Source organism: Peromyscus leucopus, chromosome X (assembly GCF_004664715.2).
Source record: "Peromyscus leucopus breed LL Stock chromosome X, UCI_PerLeu_2.1, whole genome shotgun sequence".
NCBI classification, from domain to species: Eukaryota; Metazoa; Chordata; class Mammalia; order Rodentia; family Cricetidae; genus Peromyscus; species Peromyscus leucopus.
Window position 1 is genome coordinate 36,189,706 of NC_051083.1, and position 24,394 is coordinate 36,214,099.

Genomic DNA, 24,394 nt, shown 5'->3' on the forward strand with positions numbered 1-24,394 from the left:
AATAGCATGATATTCCCAACCTCAGGAAGATCAGTCCAGGGGGAGATAGTCAATTAAATAAGAAAAGCTTTGTAACAGAACCTTTGTAACAGAGGCTCTGATGAAATCAAGGGCTGAAGCTTTGGCAGAGCAGAGACGGAGCTAAAATGCACAGCTAACATCTGTACTGCTGAGCAGGCTGGGTGGAGACTCTGTAATGAGTAGCTATCAGAACAGAGAAGTTGGAAGAGAGGGCTAGGACAAGGAAACAGCAGATGTGAAGGCTTGAAAAAGGAAGGCACCACATTCCACCACTGGAACTACAAGACCACCAGACCAGGAGGCTAGAGTAAGGAGAAAGGCATTGCATGAGATGAAAAATGGATTGCTGGACATGGAAACATATGCCTGTAATAACAGCGCAAGAGGAGTGGACTACATAGTGAGTTCAAGACTAGCCTAGACTGCATAGGAAGACTCTCTCAAAAAGAAAATAAAAGGAGAGAGATAAAAGCAAAGGGTGGAGTGGCAGATAGTGTGGTACTGGTGAAATTATTAAGGCCACTGCACGTAGTTAAAAGGGAGGTTTATTTTGTGGGGTAACTTACAAGTGAAGGGATAGTTTACAGGGTCCGGGAAAGGTGTGGTTTGCAGTCCGGTGGTGTTCTCTGGAGAACTCTGCCCGGTCTACCGACAGTGTCCAGGGTCCAGGAACCAAGAGGCCAGTGCATCCGGATCTCGGGTCTTCAGCGTTCTCTCTCAGACCTGCCTTGTAGGCGTGACAGTTACTGAAGCCTCAATGGGGGTTGGAACTTCCAGATCAAAGCTGGAATGGCTACCCACTACAGTGCCGGGATTGGGGATTGCCTATAAGATCAAGGAAAACAAAAGTTGATTGGATTAAAGTAGTTTCCCCTTATTTTTAGTTTTGCTTTCTAAGATTTTAATTATCCAGTCAATAAAAAGAGCGAACACAGTACAATATTGGGAGAGACCAATAATGTCTCTCATATGACTTTGTTAAACTATATTGAATTTGATCTACTCTATTATGATCACTGTGTTAATTCCTTTTCTTCATAGTGCACCAAATAACTGAGATAAGACTTATTTTGACTCATTTTTAGGATTCAGTTCATTGTGGCAGTAGAAGAAACTCAAGACTGGCAGCAGGGGCTGGAAGCCGTTTACTCACATCTGGGGAGACTAGGAAGCACAGAAAGAGGAATGCTGGAGTTCAGTTGAAATGCTTTTTCCCTTCATATTCAGTCCAGGACTCCAGCCCATGAGATGGTACTCCTCACATTTAGGGTGGGTCTTCTACCCTCCATTGATCCTCCATGAAAATGCCCTCACAGATACATCCAAAGGTGTATCTAATAATGCCCTAGAGTCAGTATGTCCAACCTTTTGACACTGAGGCATTGTCATCTACAAAGCTCACACTCCACAAGTGTGCAATCAAACAAAATATAATGATGGGGCTTGAGAGATAGTCCAATGGCTAAAAACACATCCTACTCTTGCAGAAGACCTAAGTTTGGTTCCCAGGACCCACTCAGGCAACTCACAACTGCCTGTAACTCCAGCTTCAGGAGATCCAACACCCTTTGTGGCATCTGAAGTTACCAACAGTCACACAACAGGCACCCTAAACACACATAATTGAAAATAAAAACAAATCTTTAAAATAAAATGGCAAAAATCCTCATACTCTTTGAAGTAAGTTATGATTTTGTTTTAGGGTACATTCATAGCTATCTTAGAGTGCATGCAGCCCAAAGGCAGAAGGACAGCTATGCCTACTAGACAACTGTTGATGTGATCAAGTTGTTAGTGAAGATTATCCACCACAGTTATCTCTTATGATACCTAACTTATAAATTAAACTTTATCATATATACATATGATAGCATTTAGTTTCAGACATGCTCTGGAAGTCTCAGAATATCTCCCCAATGGCCAAAGGGGGGGGACTATTACATGTCTCCCAGTTTTCCTTCCATTGGTTACAGAAGTAGCACTCCTTGTCCTTGCCATGGCTTCATGGTGAATTGAATCAACTTTTGGTTTAGTACAATGACATATTCTGACCAATGAAATGTTAGCAAGCAGAAGCCATGAATGAGCCTGCATGGTTTAACAGCCCATATTCTCCTTTACATTCCCCTGGCTATTCTTTCATGACAGTGTATTACAGCCCTTACAGTATATGTTGGCAATTATCTGTTTCCAGGTCTGTCTCTTTTCTGCACTATGGGCTTTCATATAGACTCTTCTCTAGATGTACTGTAGATATGAGAAGGAAGGGACACAGAAGAGCTAGCAGGATGCTACTCCCTCAGACCTTGAAGAAGTCATACTGGTCTAAATATAGTTCCTGGTTGCTACAAATCTATTAACTTCATTTCAGAAATCCTGATTCATATTGGCCCACCAGAGACCAAATGATTACTGCCAGTATGTTTCATGATTAATTTTTGCTAAAATAAAACTAGAATGAATACCTTTTAGGTTTTCTTTTATTCATCTATTTATGTTACATCCTGGCCACAGCCTCCCCACATCCTTTTAAATTTCTACCTAACCAGTACATTTTTTTCTTTAGATAAGTCACAGGCAATACTTAACAGAAGGTAACTTAAGATTTATAAAATCAGAGCAAAGAACGAGGGCTTTAATATTAAAATGGCTCAGATATTCTTAGCCTGATATCAGGGTATGAAGTGTCAGGGATTGGGGAGATGCACAGGAAACCTTCTCTGCAGGACAGTGCACAGAAAGGCATGGGACACACTGAACTAGCTCCATCACTGGTTGTTTGTGACTGACACTTGGGTTTCCATGAAGCTTCAGTGGCCAATAAAGGCCACAGGGTCCTTACATATGGAACTCTCTGACAGGCCAAAGCAACTTGTGAAAACTCAGTAAAACAGTACTAAGTAAATTGAAATGCAATGTGGCTGGTGTTCAACTGATATCTCCAGCTCAGCCTACTTCTCTCTCTCCAAACCCGCTCTCTCAGAAAAAAAACACCAACAGAGATGGCGGCTCCTCCCCTGAAGCTGCCAGCTCCCCAATCCCCACCCCAAGCTTTATAAATGGGCACAAACCCAACTTGTGGAGAATACGTCATCGCCCCATGCCTATAGGGTATTTAAGACCCCTCCTATAGATCAGCCATGTTATTTCCCTCCTGCCCCTTACCGCTCCCCACCACAAGATCTCTGGGGGATGGAGGACTCACCTGGGAGTTGATTTGCTCAAATATACCTGGTCTTTTACTATTTAATTCAGCTTGATCTGGTTTACTGCATCAGCAGAGAAAACTATTATCGTATCACAGAAAACCTATCAGCTGGTTGTAGCATTACACTGTGAGCACAACTTTATTGTAGGATTGTAATTCTAGGAAAAAGGATTAAAGAAAATTTCACAAATATTTGAATAGTCCTTTGTAGCTAGAGTTTTCCTGAACCTTCCTTTTTGAAAAAAAGAAAAGGGGAAGTGCTATGGGATGTTCTATATGTTAAATGTGTTGTTCTGATTGGTTAATAAATAAAATGCTGATTGGCCAGTAGCCAGGCAGGAAGTATAGGCAGGACAAGGAGAAAGGAGAATTCTGGGAAGTGGAAGGCTGAGGCAGAGAGACACTGCCAACCGTCGCCATGAGAAGATGTTAAGATACTGGTAAGTCACGAGCCATGTGGCAACTTATAGATTAATAAAAATGGGTTAATTTAAGATACAAGAACAACTAGCTAGAAGCCTGCAACTGCCATACAGTTTGTAAGCAATATAAGTCTCTGTGTGTTTACACGGTTGGGTCTGAGCGGCTGTGGGACTGGCGGGTGAGAGAGATTTGTCCTGACTGTGGGCCAGGCAGGAAAACTCTAGCTACAGTCCTTGGTTTTCTGGAGATCAGCAAAACAATCAATTATGTGTCAATGGAGCATTCACATTTACAACCCCTAGTTAACTAAAGCAGTCTCAAGTTACAGAGCACTGAATGGGGACAATATTACCACAGATCTCCATTTGTGCTTGTGTGTGTGTGTGTGTGTGTGTGTGTGTGTGTGTGTGTGTGTGTGTGTGTGTGTGTGTGTGTGTTTTGGAGGTGTACATGAATGTATGTGTATGTTTGAGGGGTGGGTGAGAGGACAACTTCAGGTGGTTTTTCTCAGGTCTTAAACATTTATTTGAAGGCTTGTTAATCCCAGCAGGTGAGAATAAGACCACTACCACAATTTTGAGACAAATTTGAAGCAAACTTTAATTAAATAGTGACCAGGATGATGGACTCTGGACACATACATACTGGGGTTCCCAGAAAATGGCCACAAGTACATTGGCCACGTGCTTATAAAGGCAAACCCACAAGACTACATACTTCCCACATTTGTCCAATGGAGGACAAACATACATCCTGATGTACTTCCTGCCTATGTATCTCCCACTCGCATATGATCAACACATCCTGTGCAGTTGGGTCGACCAACCTTGTTTAGGAAAGTGGAAACATGTGGCTTGTTATCTTATGAACAACAGCCTCCAGAACCTCAGGGAGTATCTATCTTCAGGGAAGGGGCTTACAGGTTAGAGGCATTTTTGTTTTATGGATCTCTTAGGCACAGTAATTAAAACTTAAAACATAACCTTGGCTCTCACAGGCTCTGTCTCTGCATCCTACCTCACCATTGGTGGGCTGTAAGTACATAGCACTGTGCCTGGCTTTTTATGTGGGCATCTGAACTTGGGTCCTCATTCTAGCAAAGCCAGAGCTTTACCGACTGAGGCCTCTCCTCAGCCACAGATCGCCATTTGGTCAAATTTGGCCTAGGAACATCTACCCATGAATTTATTGCTATATAGGTTACTGGAACACAGCAGCATTTTGGAATGGGGAAAGTTGCTTCAGATCACATGGTACAGTGAAGATCATAGTCCCTTGCAAATTTCTACATCCTAAACAGAAGCCCTTTCCTGTTTATTTAAAAAGAACTATAGGCACATTAAGGCATTCTCAGATCTGGGAGAAATCATCTTCCCAAGGGAAGAGTCTCCCAATTGGTTATCCAATACAAAGTGGTCAGCTCTGAAATAATATACATAAAAATAACATATAGACTGAGCAGGTTGTAGTTATATATTTAGGGATATATAACATATATATGTGTGTATGTATGTAAATATATAGTTATATACTATTAAATATTAAATATAAATGAAAAATTAAAGAAAAAGGGGCCAGCCAGGCATGGTGGCACACGACTTTAATCCCAGCACTTAGGAGGCAGAGACAGGTGGATCTCTGTGAGTTCAAGGCCAGCCTGATCTACAGGATGAGTTCCAGGACAGCCAGGGCTACACAGAAAACGTGTCTTGAAAAAAAAAAGAAAGAAAGAAAGAAAAGAAAAAGGGGCCATGAATTTGAGAAAGCAAAGGGAGTATAAATGGGAAGGGCTAGAGAGAGGGAAGGGAAGGAGGAAATGACGTAATTATATTTTAACTTCAACTAATAAAATATTTTAAATGTTTTGGTATTTCTACCACAATTAGTACATGGTTTCCCACTTGATTTTTTTTTCTTTTTTCTTTAGCTTTGTGTCCTCTTCAGGACACCTGGTTCATGGCTTATGCATTCACATTTGCATAGAAATCCAGGCTGTACAGATATGGCTGAAGGTCAGCCCAGCCTAATCTAGGCTGACTCCAGAGTTCAAAGAGCACAGCAAACAAAAATTCAATGCCTGGGAACCTCAAAAGTCAGAGGTTATCACTTTTGTTTGCTTTTACCCCATCAAGCAAATTCTTGGTCAAGGACACACTTCTGACCCCCACAGACAGAAGTAATTCTTAGGGAAGTTGTCCCCGAAGGCCAGACAATCTGCTCTCCACACCCGGAGTACATGGGCTCTGCTTAATATTACATCACACCCGTGTCTCTCTCCAAGTCCATTTCAGTCTCGCTTGAGTGTCTCCCTCAAGAGACGTCTTGCATTTGATTTTGTCACAAGTCCTCCAAGTGTTCCACCCCGGGGCCAATTTCACACCAATTTTTCAGTTCAGGGCTGCTTGATCACATAGGTCATATGAATTCAGACTATAAATTATCTGAAAAAAATCAGGATATTAATTCTAATGGGTATAGTGTTTTTTTTTTTTATTTTCAGTCAAATTTCAAACAAAAGCAGGAAAAGATTATTTTATACCCCAGCTAATGAATGGCTTTTCTCTCCACTCAGATACAGCCTTTCCAGAGTCCCACATTTATACAAAACTCTTGTGTCTAATGCCCTATCCAATCTGTGCTCAGAGCCTTATCTCCTGGCCAACGAAGATATTCTCACTCAAGGGGAGTACTCTCCCACTCTGCCAGCAGATACAAGTGTCAACACTTGTATATCATGCAGAATTGGATGCCCAGGTCTAATTTTGGTCCTGAACTACAGTCTGATAGTGTATAATGACATTTCATGCTGCATAATGCATTCCCATCAACAACACTGGACCATATATATAGCAAAGAGTCCATAAGATTATAATGCAGTTGGAAATTTCCTATTGAAAAAATTGAAATAAAAAGGAGGACGTGACTGTTTCTAAGTATGGTGGAGGAGGTTTATTGTAGATTAAAGGGAGAGCATATCTAGAGGCAGAGACATCTGTGAGAGTTGAGAGTGAACATGACCCTGAACCAGGCCGAGAGAGGGGAGTGGAGAGGGGTGAGCCAGGACACCAGGAGACCAAAAGGCCAAGAGGGTAAAGAGTAGACAAAAGGGGCCGAGTTACCAAAATGGCTGGGTTATATAGTGAAGATCAGCTGGGGAAAGGGTAGCCCAGACCCTGGGCTGGAGAGTTCAGGGTAGGGGTTGGAGTGTGCCAGCCATTCCCTGGAACAGGTAGGGGCTGAGGGATGCTGGGAGAACCTGGCAGCCAGATCCATTTTGATATGTTAAATAGGCACTTCAGTTAACTGTTAGTCCTGTGTTTGAGACCTAACACCTATAGCCTAGTGATGCTGAGGCTGCCCCACTGTAGTAGTGTGGTGTATTTTATGTGTCTGTGCTAATGCCTGTATAAAGAGACTGAGTTGTCAGTCACTTAAAAATGTAATGCATACGCTGAGCAAGGGTGCACACACCGGTTGTGGATTATTAGTTAAAGATGTGTTGCATGAGTATGGGGAACAGGTTCCCAAAGGCCAGCTAAGCGCCAGGGCCAAGTCCTGATCTCTCTGCTAGGAGCTTTACAAACAGACCAAGCTACACAACTGTCACACACATGCACAGGGCCTAGATCAGTCTCATGCAGGTTCCCTATCTGGGGAATGTTTGTTTAATTATATAAAGATATGTTGTATTCTTTTTTCTTTTCTTTTCTTTTGGTTTTTTGAGACAGGGCTTCTCTGTGTAGCTTTGTGCCTTTCCTGGAACTCACTTGGTAGCCCAGGCTGGCCTTGAACTCACAGAGATCCACCTGGCTCTGCCTCCCGAGTGCTGGGATTAAAGGCGTTTTATGTTGCATTTGTTTAACTCTGTGAAGCTGTATTACTGTGCTTGTCTAAAACACCTGATAGTCTAATAAAGAGCTGAACATCCAATAGTGAGGCAGGAGAGAGAATCAGGTGGGGCTGCCAGGCAGAGAGACTATATAGAAGGAGAGAAGAGTGAAAAGGGGGAGAGAGAAAAGGGGAAGGAGAAGAGAATGCGAGGGGCAGCCACCCAGTCACCAAGCCAGCAACAGAGTAAGAAGTAAAGAAAGACATATAGAATATACAAAAGTAAAAACCCAGAGGCAAAAAGTAGACAGGATAAATTAAGTTAAGAAAAGCTGGCTAGAAATAAGCCAAGCTAAAAGCCAGGCATTCATAAGTAGAAATAAGTCTCTGTGTATTTATTTGGGAGCTGGGTGGCTGGGCCCCAGAGATCAAAGAGTAAAAAAAAACCAACAACACACACCTGCAATCACAGCACCCATGAGGCTGAGGCAGGACTGAAAATCTGAAGCCAGCCTGAGTTACATAATGGGATCTTATCTCAAAAAATATAATTCATACAATTATATCTAGTACATATTTGATAATTATAATGACTGTATTACTAGTTTATTTATTTACTATGCTACTCTTTTTTGAGGGGGGTTACGAGACAGGGTTTCTCTGTGTAACAGAGTCCTGGCTATCCTGGAACTTGCTTTGTAGACCAGGCTGGCCTCAAACTCACAGAGATCTTCCTGCCTCTGTCTCCTGAGCGCTGGGATTAAAGGTATGTGTCACCATGTTGTACTATAAAATAGTATGCCAGGCCTATGAGATAGCTTAGTGGATAAAGGTACTTGCCAGTTTGACCACTGGAACTTATAAGGTGGAAAGAGAGAACCAATTACAAGTTATCCTCTTACTTCCACATGCATACCGTGGCAGTACCAATACACGCACACACACACACACACAAATATACATAAATAAATAATGTTAAAAAACAAAACCGTATGCTATGTTAGTCTAGCACAGTGATTCTCAACCTTCCTAGCTGTGAGCCTCTAATATAGTTAGTTCCTCATGTTGTGGTGACTCTAAACATAAAATGATTTTACTGCTACTTCATAACTGTAATTTTGCTACTATTATGAATCATAATATAAATATCTGATATGCAGGATATCTGATATGTGACCCCTGTGAAAGGGTCATTCAACCCCCCACAAAGGGACTGCAATGCACAGGTTGAGAACCACTGTTCTAGCAGCTCAATCTACCAGCAGCCACATATATCTCATTTATCTGGTTTCTTGACTGTATCATTTTGCCTTGTGTTTGATTTAATCTTGTGTTGCTTTGTTCATTGCAGCTGTAGAAGCAACAGGCTATGCCATATCATATAGCCTAGGTACATAAACAATGCTGTATGATGGTCCCCCAATAATAAAATCACTTAAAGAGACTATTCATCCAATTTCCATCACTGTGATAAAATCATGAGATAACTTAAAAATACGAGAGTTTTATACTGGCTCTAGTTTCATAGATTTCAGTCTATGAATATATGGCTCTATTGTTTCTGCTGCCTCCCCCCCATAAGACACATCATGGTGAGGAACACGTGCTAGCACAAAGTTGGTCACCTCGTGGAAATCAGGAAGTAGTGACAAAAAGGAGCTATGAACAAAATATATTCTTTAAAAGCAAAACATTTCTCCTGTGATCTACTTCCTAATGGAAGTCTAAAGTCTACCACCTCCCAATAGCCCAATAAGTTTTGAATCCATCAGTGGATTAATCAACTGATGAAGATATAGCCTTAAGTGATCCAATCACCTCTTTCCTTTGAATAGGAACCATGAGCTTGAGGGTACATATCAAGTGTAAACACTAACAGGTATCCCCCCCCCCAGATTTTGTATTCATGGATAAGCAATAAATAACTACAGCTGCCTTATTATTCTCCCTATAATTGTTTGTTTGGGGGGTTAGTGGTAGAGATACCCAGGGCTTGCACATGCTCAGCAAGTATTCTACCATGGAGCTTCACTCCCAAGTAGCTATGCATTTAACGGGATGCTTTCCTCATTTTACCCAGTGCTTGTGTTTTGTAGTAGGAGAGTTTTCATATGATGCAAACTGATATATGGCCAAATAAAGACATCCTATAGAAGCCTAGAGAGTATGTAAACATTAACAAAGAGTCTCAGCTTCCCACATTGTCTTATGTCAGAACCAAGCTGTTTTGGAAGATCCACACCCCTCCAGGAGATTATAATGTATTTCTGAAACATGAATCTAACTAGTCTTATCAATAAAAAACAGGAGTCACACAACATATATTTCCACTTAAGAATTATTGCAAAAGAAGATAAGAAGCTTGGATGATTATATTGCTTAAGTTTACATAATAAATGAAAATTTTCTTTAAATTTACAAAGATGAAAGGCTTTTGCTACACATGATTGCCTTCTGATGGTTATTTTTACAGCTAATTAGATACAGAAGATTTGGTTGGAATTATATAATATAACATACTGGACAATTCCATTTTCTCAAAGGGTAAGGAAAAAATAGATGATTAGATCATGTTTCCCGCATGAAAAATTTCCTTGGCCAAATTTTTGCTGAGCTCTAAAACCATTTTTAAACTTTTTGCATCATTTGATTTGCTGAAATCAGGATCATTGCGGTTGACCTTTGGCAGGTTTTTAGCTGAATGGATAATAATTCAGCAGTTTTCAATTGTCTGAATGATAAGATAACTGAATAAGTAGATGGAAAAACTGAAAGTGCCAAGTGCAGCTGCTTGCCAGTTTGCAGTTCTTACTCAAATTCATTAAAATGGAATGAATGAAATGTTCTTTGTGAATATGCATAGAATATTATACAATATTTACACAGAAAATATGCTATGATTTGAACAATTTTCCCCCTCCAAAACTCATGCCAGAATTTTATTGGTATTGTGGCAATTCAGAGAGGTAATTGGGCCACGAGGGCTCTGCCATTTCAAAGAAGGAAATTTCAACCATTTTTGCTTTCTAGCTCTGATTTCTTCCATGTTAGAATGCAGCAAGGCCCTTACCATGGGACTGGAGAGATGAGTCACTAGGAGCACTGGCTGCTCTTGCAGAAGACCCAGGTTAGGTTCCCAGTACCCACATGGTACCTTACTATATATACATCTGACACTCAAGCTTCAGGAGAGCTGATGCCCTCTTCTGGCCTCTGTGGGCACCAGGTATGCAAGTGGTATACACACATACATTACATAAGTAAGAATAAATAAATCTTTAAAACAAAAAGAAAATGCTTACCAGATGCCAGCACCTTAACCATGGAGATCCAAGCCTGTATAACAGTATGAAAACAAAGTTATGTTCTTTATAAATTACCCACTCTATTGTATCCTGTTACGAAAAGTCAAAATGGCTTAAGACAAGGTGCAAACTATACTATGCAAATTATCAATGGGAATACTTGTGGAAACAATTTATGCTTCCTGAAAAAGTGATACAAATAAAAAATTCAAAACTAATGTTTCTTTAGATTGTCACACTAGAAAATATTACAAAGTAAATGAAAGAAAACTGTTATTTTGTTTTGACAATCCTTGTTATATCAACTTGACAAAGGCAGAGTCATCTGAGAGGAGGAACCTCAATTGAGAAAACACCTCCATAAGATCGGGCTGTATGCAAGCCAGTAGGGCATTTTGGGGAGGACCCAAACCATTGTGAGTGGTGCCATCCCTGGCTGGTGGTCCTGGGTTGTATAAGAAAGCAGGTTGAGACCAAGGTTGGATAAAGCACAGGGACAAATAGCCAAACGAATGGAAAAACATGAACTATGAACCAAAGGCTGAGGGGCCCCCCAACTGGATCAGGCCCTCTGAATGGGTGAGACAGTTGATTGGCTTGATCAGTTTGGGAGGCATCTAGGCAGTGGGACTGGGTCCTGTGCTCATTGCATGAGTTGGCTGTTTGAAACCTGGGACTTATGCAGGGACACTTGGCTCGACCTGGGAGGAGGGGACTGGACCTGCCTGGACTGAGTCTACCAGGCTGATCTCAGTCCTGGGGCGGGGGAGGCTTTGCCCTGGAGGAGGTGGGAATGGGGGGATAGGCTGGGGGGAAGGGGAGAGGGACAGGAGGGGGGAGGATAGGGGAACCCGTGGCTGATATGTAGAACTGAATTGTATTGTAAAATAAAATTTAATTTAATTTAAAAAAAAGAAAGAAAGCAGGTTGAGCAAGCCATGAGGAGCAAGCCAGTAAGCAGTACCCTTCCATGGCCTCTGCACCAGCTCCTGCCTCCAGGTTCCTGTCCTATTTGAGTTCCTGTCCTGACTTCCTTTGGTGATGAACAGTAATATGAAAGTATAAGCCAAATAAACCCTTTCTTCCCCAACTTTGTCATGGTGTTTTATCCCAGCAATAGAAACCCTAACTAAGACAAAACACTTCAACATTACCTGCATTTTACAAATGAAAAAAAAAATGTATTAGTTTCTTTTCTTGTTACTGTGAAAAAATACTAACCAGGAAACAAGGGAAGAAGGATTTATGTGGGGGCTCATGGTTTGAGAGGGATGGGATGATAGTGTTCATGGTAGCAAAAGAGTATGACTGGGACTCACATCTGGAAGGACACGGTTGCAGAAAGAGGTGAATGTGCATGCGCACCCCATGTTCCCTTTTCATTCAGTACAGAAGCCTGGCCTTTGGGACGATGCTGCTCACATACAGGGTAGATCTTCCTATCTCAGTTAAACCTCTCTGGAAACTCCCTCACAGACACACCTCAAGGTGTGTCTTCTAGATAAGTCTGAATTCAGTCACACTGACAACAGAGATTAACCATTACAGGACTGTTGAAATTTATAAAATTGCACAATTGAGTTGCAGTTTAAACTAAGGTCATCTAACCCTAGAGCCTGTGTGCCTAAGGATTAAATTATACTGGTCCTTAGGGATATGTGAACTGTTGACTGAGAATGGGTGTGGGATTCTGGAATGTCTTCTATGGTGGTGAAATAGCTATAAATATATGTCAAAATTCAGGGAGATTAACCTTTAAAGTTGTACACCAGACTGTACATGAATAATATGTCAAAATAAAAGAAAAAATAGAATCTGACAAAGGCATTTAAAGGCCAAATGTTTTAAGCACAATAAACAGCAAGTATCCTAAGGTTAGTTTTTTCTCCTACTTAAATCCCTCATAGTGGACATCATACTGATTAAACCTCAAGACACTCTAATTCCCACAGAGTCCTCCCTTCATCTCTTCCTACTTTCAATCTTAATCCCAGGGTTACTCTAGCTTTTCACTAAATCCTTTTCTCTTTCCCACTAACTCTCAGATTCCCTCCTCTCTGCTTCTTCCTTTCTCTATTTTAATGAGTGAGTTATAAAAAATTTTCATTACATTTTATTTCTTTCAGGGATGAACACATATAGGCCACAGCAGCATATACAAAGGCCTCCAGACCTTAGCACAACTGACACCATGTTGGACAAACTATTCTGACCTAGCACATAAGCCCCAGCACCTGCCAAGATGGAAATAAAGACTGAATCCATCAAAGACCTAGTCCGTAGTTCCAGGATCCAGGAAAGTCCCTAAATGTACTAACTTGGCTTTTTGGCTTCTGTAGTTTTGATTTTTGCTATGTGTTCTTGCTAACTGTAGTGAGTCAACAGGGATGTGGGTTTTGTATATAAAAGACACAGGATGGTGAAGCTTAGGGCTGCATGCACGATTTAGGCAAGTTCCATGTGAAGCCACCAGCCAACAAAACAGACTTTCTATTTGGCTTTAAAAGTGTCCATGTGTGTTCTCTGGTGGAATTACCTCACAACAATACATTCCATAACTTGCGGGAACTGATTCTCTCCTACCTCAATGTGGGTCATGAGACTCAACCTCCACATAGGTTCTCAGGCTTAAACTCGGGTCCTTGGGCCTGGAAGCAAGATCCTTTACCACTAAAGCCATCTCACCATCCTGGGTTCTCTTTCTAAGTCCACTATGAATGAAATAGAACAGGAAACAGAAAATTAACTTTTGTTGCTGGAGGGCTTCTCTCCAGGTTCCCCAAGCCCCGCAGTCCCACAATCCACTTATAAAATAATCACTCAGACGCTTATATCACTTATAAACTGTATGGCCGTGGCAGGCTTCCTGCTAACTGTTCTTTTATCTTAAACTAACCCATTTTTATAAATCTATACCTTGCCACGTGGCTGGTGGCTTACCGGCATCTTTACATGCTGCTTCTCCTGGCGGTGGCTGCAGTGTCTCCCTCCTCAGCCTTCCGCTTCCCAGAATTCTCCTCTCTCCTTGTCCCACCTACTTCCTGCCTGGTCACTGGCCATCAGTGTTTTATTTATATAGAACAATATCCACAGCAAACTTTAAGTACTTATTCACTCATTTTGTGTGTGTCTCTGTGTGTATGGGTATGTATCATAAGTGTGTGTGTGTGTGTGTGTGTGTGTGTGTGTGTGTATGTTTGAATACAGATACATGCATGCAATGGCACATGTGTGGAGGTCAGAGGACAACTCTTGGGAGATATTCTCTTCTACCACCTTGTGGGATCTGGGGATCAAACTCAGGTTGTCATGCCTAATCCTCAAAGTTGTCCTCGGACCCCCCACATACATGCGGTGGCACACACATGCCCACAAACATACACACACAAAATATACAAATAAATGTGATTTTAAAAATGTTAAAGCACTGTGATGAGCACAAGGCACAGCATTAACCAGTAACACTTTCCCTCCCTCCCTCTTCTCTCTCTTCTCACCTCCCTCCCTTTCTCTCTCTCTCTTCCCCCTACAGATCAGGATATAGAACCCTCAGCTACTTCTCCAGCTCCACATCTGCTTTGTGCCACCACACACTCCCTGCCATGCTTACCATGGATTAGCCCTCTGAAACTGTAAGCAGGCTTACTATTGAATGTTTTTCTTTCTTTCTTTCTTTCTTTCTTTCTTTCTTTCTTTCTTTCTTTCTTTCTTTTTTTTTTTTTTTTGGTTTCTCCCCCCCCTCCCCCGAGACAGGGTTTCTCTGTGTAGCTTTGCACCTTTCCTGGATCTCACTCTGTAGACCATGCTGGCCTCAAACTCACAGAGATCCGCCTGGCTCTGCCTCCTGAGTGCTGGGATTAAAGGTGTGTGCCACCACCACCTGGCAAATGTTTTTTTTTTATAAGAGTTGCCTTCATCATGGTGGTCCCCCAACACAGGAGTTTAGACAAGCAGGTTTTTCCATGGGAGTTAGAGATCCAAACTCAGGCCCTCATGCTTCCATGACAGGCACTTTTTCCAACTATACCATCATCCCCATAGCTGGAGACAATATACTTTTTATGTAGAAATATTTTCAAATAAGAATTTTTAAATATGGAAGGTGCAGAGAGAGCTCAGTGGGTAAAGCGCTTGTCTGTAATCCCAGAGCTTCTGTGGTAAGGTGGGAAGTAGAGACAGGAAAATCTCCCAAAGCTGGCGGACTATTCCCAGATGCGTGAATGCTAGCTAGTCTGGCATACACAGGGATAAACAATATGAGAATATGCAACCCTTGTGACCTAAAATTCAGCCTTATCAATGGTAACCCTATACAATGCACATCAGGAGCCACCAAGATCATTTATAGGACTATTATAAAGACACATAGTGGGATTCAACTGAAAACCCTAGACCTGTGTGCCTCTATTATACCCTCCCCATATCATGCTTAAAATCTCTTCCCTACAAACAATTTTGCTTCATACTTACTGGCTGTGGTGGTTTGAATGAGAATGGTCCCCATGGGCTCATATATTTGAATACTCAGTTCCCAGTTAGTGGAACTCTTTGGGAAAAGTTAGGAGGTATGTATGATCTTGTTGAAGTAGATGTGTCACTGGAGGCAATCTTTAAGATTTCAAAGGCCCATGCCATACAGTGTGGTTCTCTCTGGTCTGTGGTTGTGTCTCAAGATGTAATGTGCTCCAGGGCCATGCCTGCCTTCCTGCCTGCCTGCTGCCATGTTCCCATGCTCCCTACCATGTTGATCATGGACTCTAACCCGGGGAAAACATGAGCTCTCAAATTAAAGTTTCTTTTAAATGCTGCCTTGGCCATGGTTTCTTATCATAGCAATAAAAAAATAAGTAAGAAGTTGCTAGTCCTGAAATAGTTTTCTGCAGTGAAGTCAAGAATCCTATGTTTGCCGGGCATGGTGCACACGCCTTTAGTCCCAGCACTCGGGAGGCAGAGGCAGGCCAACCTCTGTGAGTTCCAGGCCAGTCTGGTCTACAGAATGAGTTCCAGGACAGCCAGCCAGAGCTACATAGTAAGGCCCTGCCTAAAAATAAATAAATAAACAAATAAATAAAGTCGGGTGGTTGCGGTGCATGGCTTTAATCCCAACACTCGGGAGGCAGAGGCAGGTGGATCTCTGTGAATTCAAGGTCAGCCTCGTCTACAGAGCAAGATCCAGGACAGTCAGGGATACACTGAGAAACCATGTCTTGAAAAACAAAAAACAAAATACAACAAAAAACCCCTATTTCATCTGAGTAGAGATCTATGAACTTAGGCTGCTATAGGTAGCACCAAGGATTTGTGTCTCCTGTCTGTGGCCTCACTTTCTCTAACAGCTGCCAAGAGCCAAGGAAAAGAGAAATGGCAAGTTGTGGTTTAAGGGGTACAGAATTTTTGTTTGGCAAGATGAAAAAGTTATGGAAATACACAGTATTTTAAGTAATCTAGAGCTACTGATTGTATTTCCCAGACATCAACCAACAGGCTTCATTGCCACTCTTGATTGGTATATTAGTTATCTACTGTTGATAAAAATTACTCCAGAAGATAGTAGGTTGAAACAACATTTATTATCTCACCAATTCTGTGGGTTGGGAACCACTGTCTCTCTTTCATCTGGCTCGAGGTTTCTTCTGAAGTGGGAATGAAAGTGTTTGATGGCAAAACAGTCATCTCAGGCACAACTAGAGAAGGATCTGTTTCCATTCTCACTTAAATGATGGTGGGCACGATTTAGTTTCTCACTACCTTTGGTCCAAGGGTCTCGGCTTCTCACTGGTTGCTGGGTAGAAGCCACATAGTCTTTTTCACAGAGAAGCTGAGAAAACAGTAGAGAAGCAAGTGAGAAAATCCACAGAAAGAGTAACAAGATGGAAGTCAATGTTTTTATATCCTAATTAAAGATGTGAAAGCATATGCTTTTTACCACGTCTTATTTGTTAAGAGTCTATCACTAGGTCCAGCTCACAAACAAGGTAATGGATTATACAAGGCATGAATATCAATGAGGCAAAGATTATTGCATAGAAAGCAGTAACAGCTGGACTAACATCTGTCTCTATTCAGTAAATAAAGATGAAGAATTTCTGTGATTTGCTGAAGCTTTGGTTTCTACATAAGTTCTTTTACAAAAGTTATTAAACACATTTTTGAATTGTATTCTGCTGTGTACAGAAAGGCTACAATATTACTATGTGTGCTACTTTATATGGACATCATAGATTAGGTGTGGAGAAACAACTACAAGTCATACTGGAGTTGGACAAATGATGAATCACTGATGAATTCAGCTCTGCTTGGGCTTGGTTGCTGGGAGATTGCTGAGATCTTACACATCTATTAGCATAATACAATTTGAAAACCCATACATGGGGTGAAAAAATACATAAGGGAGCAAGTCATGATATTGCGGTCAATAACATAGCAAACTCAAGCTGACGTTTAAGAGTGACTTAAGAATCAGAAACATGTAATTTTGTTTTGTTCATTCCCTTTAGTACTCTAATCAGAATGCAAATATACTTCCCTCATAACAGGATATTAGTAAGCCAATTCACTCAGCCTCAGTCAAGACAAGTTACATGATGTCCAAAGAATTTAGAAGTATCTTTGTCATATGCTTATCAAGATAGAATCACAACCACTACATATTAAAGTCATCATGAATGAAACAAAAGTATATACTTCAGATAAAAAGATATGTCAATGTATTAAAACTACCTACAGAGAATATAACTGGATTACTGGGACCTGAGAAAAAACAATGTTTTAACAGTGCATATATTTCTGATATAATAGCTGTTGAAGATGTTTTCGTTCTTCTCCAGAAAGTGCTCATACTATGGCATATACAATAGAACAAATGAAAATGGAAGAACCAAGATCACTGGTTTCTTGAAGGCCAATTATACTGTTCCATTGTCATATCTGTAGAACAAAGTGGAAGGACAAATTTTATTCAACTGACTATATAGCTAAGTGCAAGCAAAAGAAAAAAAGGAAAAGAAAGAAAAAAGACTTCCCCCTAAAAAGGTTCAAAAAATATATTTTGTCACCTGGTAATCAAAGCTTTCATTTGTGGGACTGATTCTGAAGATGAATCTTTAGCTAGTCAATTCCTACTCAACAGAAGGAACGCTTAACCATTTTAATTTTATAGCAGCATGAACACTAATAAGTGTCTCATGATGGCAGGGTCAGGCAGTTTCTATCTGCTACTCCTCCTTCCCCCTTAAGTGAAAATGAGAGCCTACCTGGCTTGTCCTCAACTTCCAGATACACACAGGATTCGGCTCCCTTGGTCCTTGACTAGTCTGCACAAATAAAGCCTGAGTAGAAGTAACACTGCCTATCTATTGAGGGATGCTATCAACATTTCACTGCCAGTGGTGGAGTCCCCAGTCACCCTTCCCTCCATCTGGAGGAATCCTAAAACTCATCTGGAACTATGGACATGATAAAGTCTCCATTTGATTGCTATGTTTCCATCTGTGTAAACTGACATGTCATGAAGATACGTAGTGCAAACAAATCAGAAATATTTGCTGTTTAATCCCAGTGGGGGGTGGCTAGAGTGATGGCTCAGTGGTTAAGAGTGTACACTATTCTTTAGAGAACATGAGTTTGATTCTTAGCACATATGTTGGGTGGCCTATAACTGCAACTCTAGGGGATACAATACCTCTGACCTCCAAGAGCATCTGCAAACACTTGCACATAATTAAAAATAATAAAAATAAATATTTAAACAGAAAATAAATCAACTGAATTTGAGTTTGTTTCAAAGGTACACACTAATTAATCCTGGTTGGTAAAATGTTAGTATCAGAAATGTAAAGAATAATAACCCCAGAAGCAAATGATCGGCTTAAATTGAGGAGAAATATTCATGCATGTAATAGCAAACTCTCAATTTTTGAATACTAATATTTTAATTGAAAAATAAAAATGATATATTCACACTATACGACATGCTTTGAAAATATGAATATGTTATTCAATGACTAATTGTATACCAATGCTTTAATTTAAAATTATACAATTTTAAAAAATTTACATTTCATGTATATTTTTTATCTCAGAAGATAGTGACATTCTGTTTCTGCCAAGTATCAATTTTTAATATGCAGCTGTTTGTACTCAGCCAAAATACATATTTGATGTTCCTCTACAAATAATGAATAAAAGCTCAGCTATCTAGCCTTTATTTAAAACAGTTCCTTGACAGAAATCCAAAATGTTTTGCAAATGAAGTCACAAGCTTATTTTACTGAAAAATACCTTGATCTTTTTTAATCCCAGCTTTCTTCATTGCCATTCTGTCTCCTATCTGGCCTCTTCTGCTGCCACCAACTGGCTTCCACTACTGCTAAATTCCAGCAACCAGCAGGATTCAATTCAGTGCTTTGTTTTGACTGCTGGGCTCCTGGTAGGAAAATCAACTCAGATGAATAACTACATTTTTAGGCTGGGAACTGAAAATCACAAATAACTCATTTCCTTCACATCTAGGGTTATCAGATAGCCACACAGTAGCTGGTACTTGTCCCAGCAAGTGGTCCAGACAAAGCTCCAGGCTAACAAAAGAGAAGCCATTTCCACTGTTAAATTAATAGTCTCCTCCCAGGAAGGAACAAGGTTAAAACCACAGAGCCATTATATAAAAGCAAACAAAGGTCAAATCAAATGTAACAGTGTACCAATAGACTTGGAAATTCAGAAGTACAAATTCTAACACATTCATACAAAATAACGTTTGAAAATAGTATGTAAATAAAAGTTCAACAATGTTTATTTAGTTTTGTGAAATTTTGAGCAGTAAATATCGCTTAACTTTTTGTTTCAGCCAATGTCATTTTTTGTTAGAGGGATTAAAAGATTAAAAATCCAAAACTATTTAAAATTTACTATTATAAATTAAAGTTAAAATTTTAAATTATAGCTGGGTGGTGGTGGTACACACCTTTAATCCCAACACTCAGGAGGCAGAGGCAGGTGGATTTCTGAGTTCTAGGCCAACCTGGTCTACAAAGCAAGTTCCAGAACAGCCAGGGCTGTTACACAGAGAAATCCTGTCTTGAAAAACTAAAAAAGGTGGAAGGGAGGAGTGAGAGAGAGAAAGAAAAATAAACAAAGCAAAATAAAAATTAGTTTAAAGTATAAAATTAATTTAAATAAGCTTTCAGGTAATGGTTTTTGTAAGCGGATAGCTATCATTTATACTTCAGAAATTCTCAAAGGTTATCACAGTAGGGAAATATGGAAAATCATGAATCCACAGGGTGCTTGAATGTCAACATTTATAACACTAAAAGAAAATTCAAGTCATTTTTAAAAGCACAAAAATAATGTATACAACTAGGTAAAACAAAACCAGTTTTGAAGCCAGAGAGACATTGCCCAGCGAGTCTTTTCTTTCTGACTCCAATGCTAGCATGCTCGCTGGCTCACTCAACAGCTTTGACATAAAACACAGTACCATACTTTGCTACAAGGCTAGAATGTTTAGATTACTAGTTCCATATGAGTGAAGCAAGTGAAAAAAGTCAGGGCATACAAGTCACAAAAGTGAAGAGAAATTGCTCACAGGAATATACCTAAATAAGGCCTTCAAGTTCACCTGGTCTTGAGTAATCAGGAATTAGGTTCCAACTAGCTTCACTGTAGACAACACCTATGGTATGTATCCTAGAACAATTGTCTAGGTTACATTACAGAAACTTGAGGGCCACTTTTGCTTAAAAAGAAAAAAAAAAGAAAGAAAAGAAAAAGAAAGAAAGAAAAAGCCAAACCAAAACACCTCACAAACACAAACAACAAACAAAACTGTTTTTCTAGTACCTATGGACATCTAATGCATGACTAAAATGGCTTGGCATCTGGCCTCATATTGAATCTATTCCCTTGGTTGTCCTAACTTTTCAGACATGGTTTCTCTGTAGCTCAGGTTAGCCTTCTAGACATGCCGAGCCCTCTGCCTCAGCTTCCCATGTGCTGTGATTATAGACATGAGCCACCACACCTGGCTTTGCTCTCTTAGCCCTTGAGCTCACTGTACTCAGTCAGTTTTCTATGTAGAGATATTGACTTAAGTTCGAGACTAATGTGGCTTATTACCTGTTGGAGGAACATTCACTTTTTTCTACCCAACCCTTACACTTTTGCGGCAGCCCAAGTACAATATGCCTCAGCTCTATAAAGTGGAAAGCATGCTATGAGGCTAGGGCATTTATGCCATGTGATGACAGTAAGAAAAGGAAGTCAATCACTCCAGAGTCAAGTTCTAAAAGATCTTCAGAAAAGCAGTGATGCCAGCAACAGGATGAACTCAATTGTTCCCTGAATAAGTCACCTCAGGTTTGCCCATCTGGTACAAGACCAAGATGTTTGCTGCAAAGAAAAAGAGCATCTATTGAAAAGATGCTCACAATTAATGAGGAATTGTCAAATCACTCCACTCTCCCCAAAAAGAATCAATAAAAGCATGCTGCACCTTTTCCTCAACAAAACAGCCTGATAGCTTCGGTCTAGTGTTAGCTCCCTTCTGCTCAAGAGCTGAAGTCCCAATAAAGCTTGCCTGTCTTGTCTGCCATACATGACTTAGTCTCATTTCTGTTGATCCCAGCATCCAGCAGTAGCTAGCTGGAAGTGGAGATAAAAGGACCAGAAGTTTCTTGTGCTGTGTAGGGGGGATTCCGGGTCAGTATGGGATACAGATACTTTGTTTTAAAAAAGAGAGAATGCAAGCCGGGCAGTGGAGGCTCATGGCTTTAATCTCAGCACTCGGGAGGCAGAGTCAGGAGGATCTCTGTGAATTCGAGGCCAGCCTAGTCTATAGAGTGAGATCCAGGACAGGCTCCAAAACTACACAGAGAAACCCTGTCTCGAAAAACGAGACAGACAGAGAGAGAGAGAGAGAGAGAGAGAGAGAGAGAGAGAGAGAGAGAGAGAGAGAGAGAGAGGAAGGAGGAGGAGGAAGAGGAGGAGGAGGAGGAGAGAATGCACTATGGCTAGAGGGTGTAGCTCAGGGTTAGTTACAGTATATCCCTGGCATGCTCAAAGCCCTGTCCTTACCTCAGGAGGTTATCTAGTTTGGTGGATCTATACTTGGGCTACATAGTGACATGACATGACTGATTTTAAAAAACACAGACTTGGGTCTGTTTCACGAAGCCTCTGATTTAATTGGTTCAGGCTATACAGTAAGCATCAGGAATTTTAATTCCCCTGGGGAAGCTAATGTGCAACCAAAGCTGAGAACTACACTCTATGTCATTGGGCAGATATTCAATGCTCCAAGTTTTACAAGTTTCACCTAAGGCAGATGCTCAATGCTCCCATTTTTAGAAGTTTCCCTAACTTATTTATTTACCTATTTTATGGGTGAGTAGCTCAAAGGACACTCTGCAAGGGCTGGTTCCCTCCTATCAAGTCATTCCCTGGGATTGAACTCAGGTATTCAGGCTTGGCAGCAAGTGCCTTTACCTGATGAGCTATTTTGCCATCCCCAGAGCTCCATCCAATATGTAATAGTAGCACCAAACTCAAGTTTTGTTTTGTTTGTTTTTTTTAATGAGAAGTTCTTAAAAATTAATGAACAGCCAGGTATTTTGGTGCAGGGGGATCTCTGAGAGTTCAAAGCCAGCCTGGTATGCACAGTGAATGCCAGGCTAGGATTGCATAGTAAGGCTCTGTCTTAAAAACAAAAACAAGCAAACAAACAAAAACAGTGATATGGACATATCTTTTTTAAATGTCGCGCAAAATAATCCCTATTTAAATGTTGTGATTCTAGTTACGCAAAATTAAATATTAAAAAAAAAAATCAGAATGGGATAGGGGGCAAAGATGACTAGGAAGGGAAGCCTGGAGGAAATTCCAGGGATAGACATGTTACTTATTTGGATTAAGGTACACAGACAGATACTTACACTTATCAAAACATGTCGCCGTAAATAAAGCGGTTACAAAGAGACGTGGTTAATTTGAATGTGGGTATGTATCATTATTTCTAATAAGTCCAAAGCCCTGCTATGTTAAAAAGCACAACAAACCAGAGATAAGAATCAGTGAGAAGGGAGAGCAAACAGCAGTGAGGGTCAAGCCTAAGCAATCACTAGCACTCTGGCAACCGAAAGCACGGTGCTTCTAAAACTACCGAGCCGGAGAGTCCCAGGGGGAAAAAAAACACCCAAGCTTTTTCCGGCACTCGCAAAACCGGCTGAGTGTCCTCACCGGAAGAGTCCGGAAGGAAACGTTGCCACCCGGGCAAAGAACCCGGTAGCAACTTGGTTCCCGCGCGGGTGCTGGGGCTGTGAGGCGCCGGGCGGTAGGCTGGTTTGTGGATCGAAGAAGGAGGACGCCGGGGCCCGCCGACCATCCGCTGCTACTATGATTCCGGTGTCGCTGGTGGTGGTGGTGGTGGGTGGTTGGACTGCCGTCTACCTGGCCGACTTGGTGTTGAAGGTGAGGGCCTCGGGCCTAAGGCCTTAGCCGGCAGAGTCCAGGGCTGGTGCGCGTGGTCCTGTGGTGTCCGAGGCCTGTTCTCCTCCCTTGCCAAGTTTCCTCCGGGGGGCTGGAACCCGCTCCGCCGGCGGTGTCTACGTGCACCCTTCCGCGTGGTGTATCCGTCCGGCGGAGTAAATAAAGCCGGGCAGGCTGCGGGAGGGGTGTGGCGGCCTGCGCCGCTGCCGCACTGCGGGCGCCGGGTCCCTGCAGCTTTGGGCTCCTTCCCGGGAGGAGCCTGTGGTGTGGGCTTGGGAGGCAGGGCGCGAAGGAGGAAAGAAACTAAAACATCCGCTTAGGAAAAGGCATTGTTTTCCTTCTTTATGCTAAGGTTACGACCGGAGAGACACTGCTGGTATTGGGATAAATCAAATTCAAATCGTGATTTAAATCACCGTTGTCAAACTTGAAAGTGCACAAATGTATCCGAGGTTCCGGTTAAAATTTAGATTCTGATTCAGCAGATCTGGAAAGAAAGCTAAGATTCTGTATTTCCAACCAGTTCCTCTGTCCCGCCGACAGTGCTGACCCACAGACCATGCTTTAAAGTAGCATGCTTAAGTAGTAAGAATTTAGATAGCCACATTTTCTACTCAAATTACATCCTACACTCCCTTCTTCACAGTGACGACACACACCCAGGGCATACAGTGCGTTTTTTGAGTGTTGTGGGTGTTGGAATGGTAAGAAGAAATTTCAACAGTGCCTGAGCACGTGCTTTAGACACCTTCAGAATGGAATGGGTGTGGAGAATACGAACATAAAAATTCCCAAGGGTTTAAAAATTAAAATCATGAATAGTAAAACCTACATGTGTTCTTTTAAACAAAATGCCTCATGGCATTGTGTTTTAGATAACAATAAAATGAAATGGCCTTTGTGCTTTTTTGTCCTATTTAAACTTTAAAGCCAGATCTAGGAAGTGTAGTCCTTAGGAGAACTAGGCTCTGCCAAACCTAACCTTTGTGACCTTGGACAAATAACTACCTGTGCTCCATTTCTTGTATTTAAATAGGGATAACAATAGGAAGAATCACCTAAAATTACGGAGAGTATTATATTAATGCATCTCTATGATATACTACATAAATCTGAGGTTCAACGA

At 41.2% G+C, this 24,394-nt stretch overlaps 1 protein-coding gene and 1 long non-coding RNA gene across 4 annotated transcripts in view; one reads left to right on the forward strand and one right to left on the reverse strand.

Annotated features, from left to right (window-relative positions):
• Positions 1 to 755: 755 nt before the first annotated feature.
• On the reverse strand, positions 756 to 23,106 carry LOC119086711. 2 transcript variants are annotated; one of them, XR_005090051.1, is made up of 6 exons: positions 23,020 to 23,106; positions 19,066 to 19,210; positions 16,365 to 16,603; positions 13,369 to 13,496; positions 10,783 to 10,816; positions 756 to 846 (listed from the first exon to the last, which is right to left on the reverse strand). It is a non-coding gene; the product is annotated as an uncharacterized LOC119086711 (long non-coding RNA). The 2 variants fall into 2 exon arrangements; XR_005090052.1 differs by lacking the exon at positions 23,020 to 23,106 and adding an exon at positions 22,716 to 22,976.
• Mbtps2 (membrane bound transcription factor peptidase, site 2) overlaps positions 23,069 to 24,394 on the forward strand; it is a 43,382-nt gene continuing 42,056 nt past the window's right edge. Inside the window, exon 1 of one of the 2 annotated variants that reach the window (XM_028873213.2) lies at positions 23,069 to 23,250. In XM_028873213.2, coding sequence (XP_028729046.1) covers positions 23,176 to 23,250 — 75 coding nt within the window. In that variant the 5' untranslated portion in view covers positions 23,069 to 23,175. The remainder of the gene's footprint in view (positions 23,251 to 24,394) is intronic. The other variant, XM_037199434.1, reaches the window with a different exon arrangement.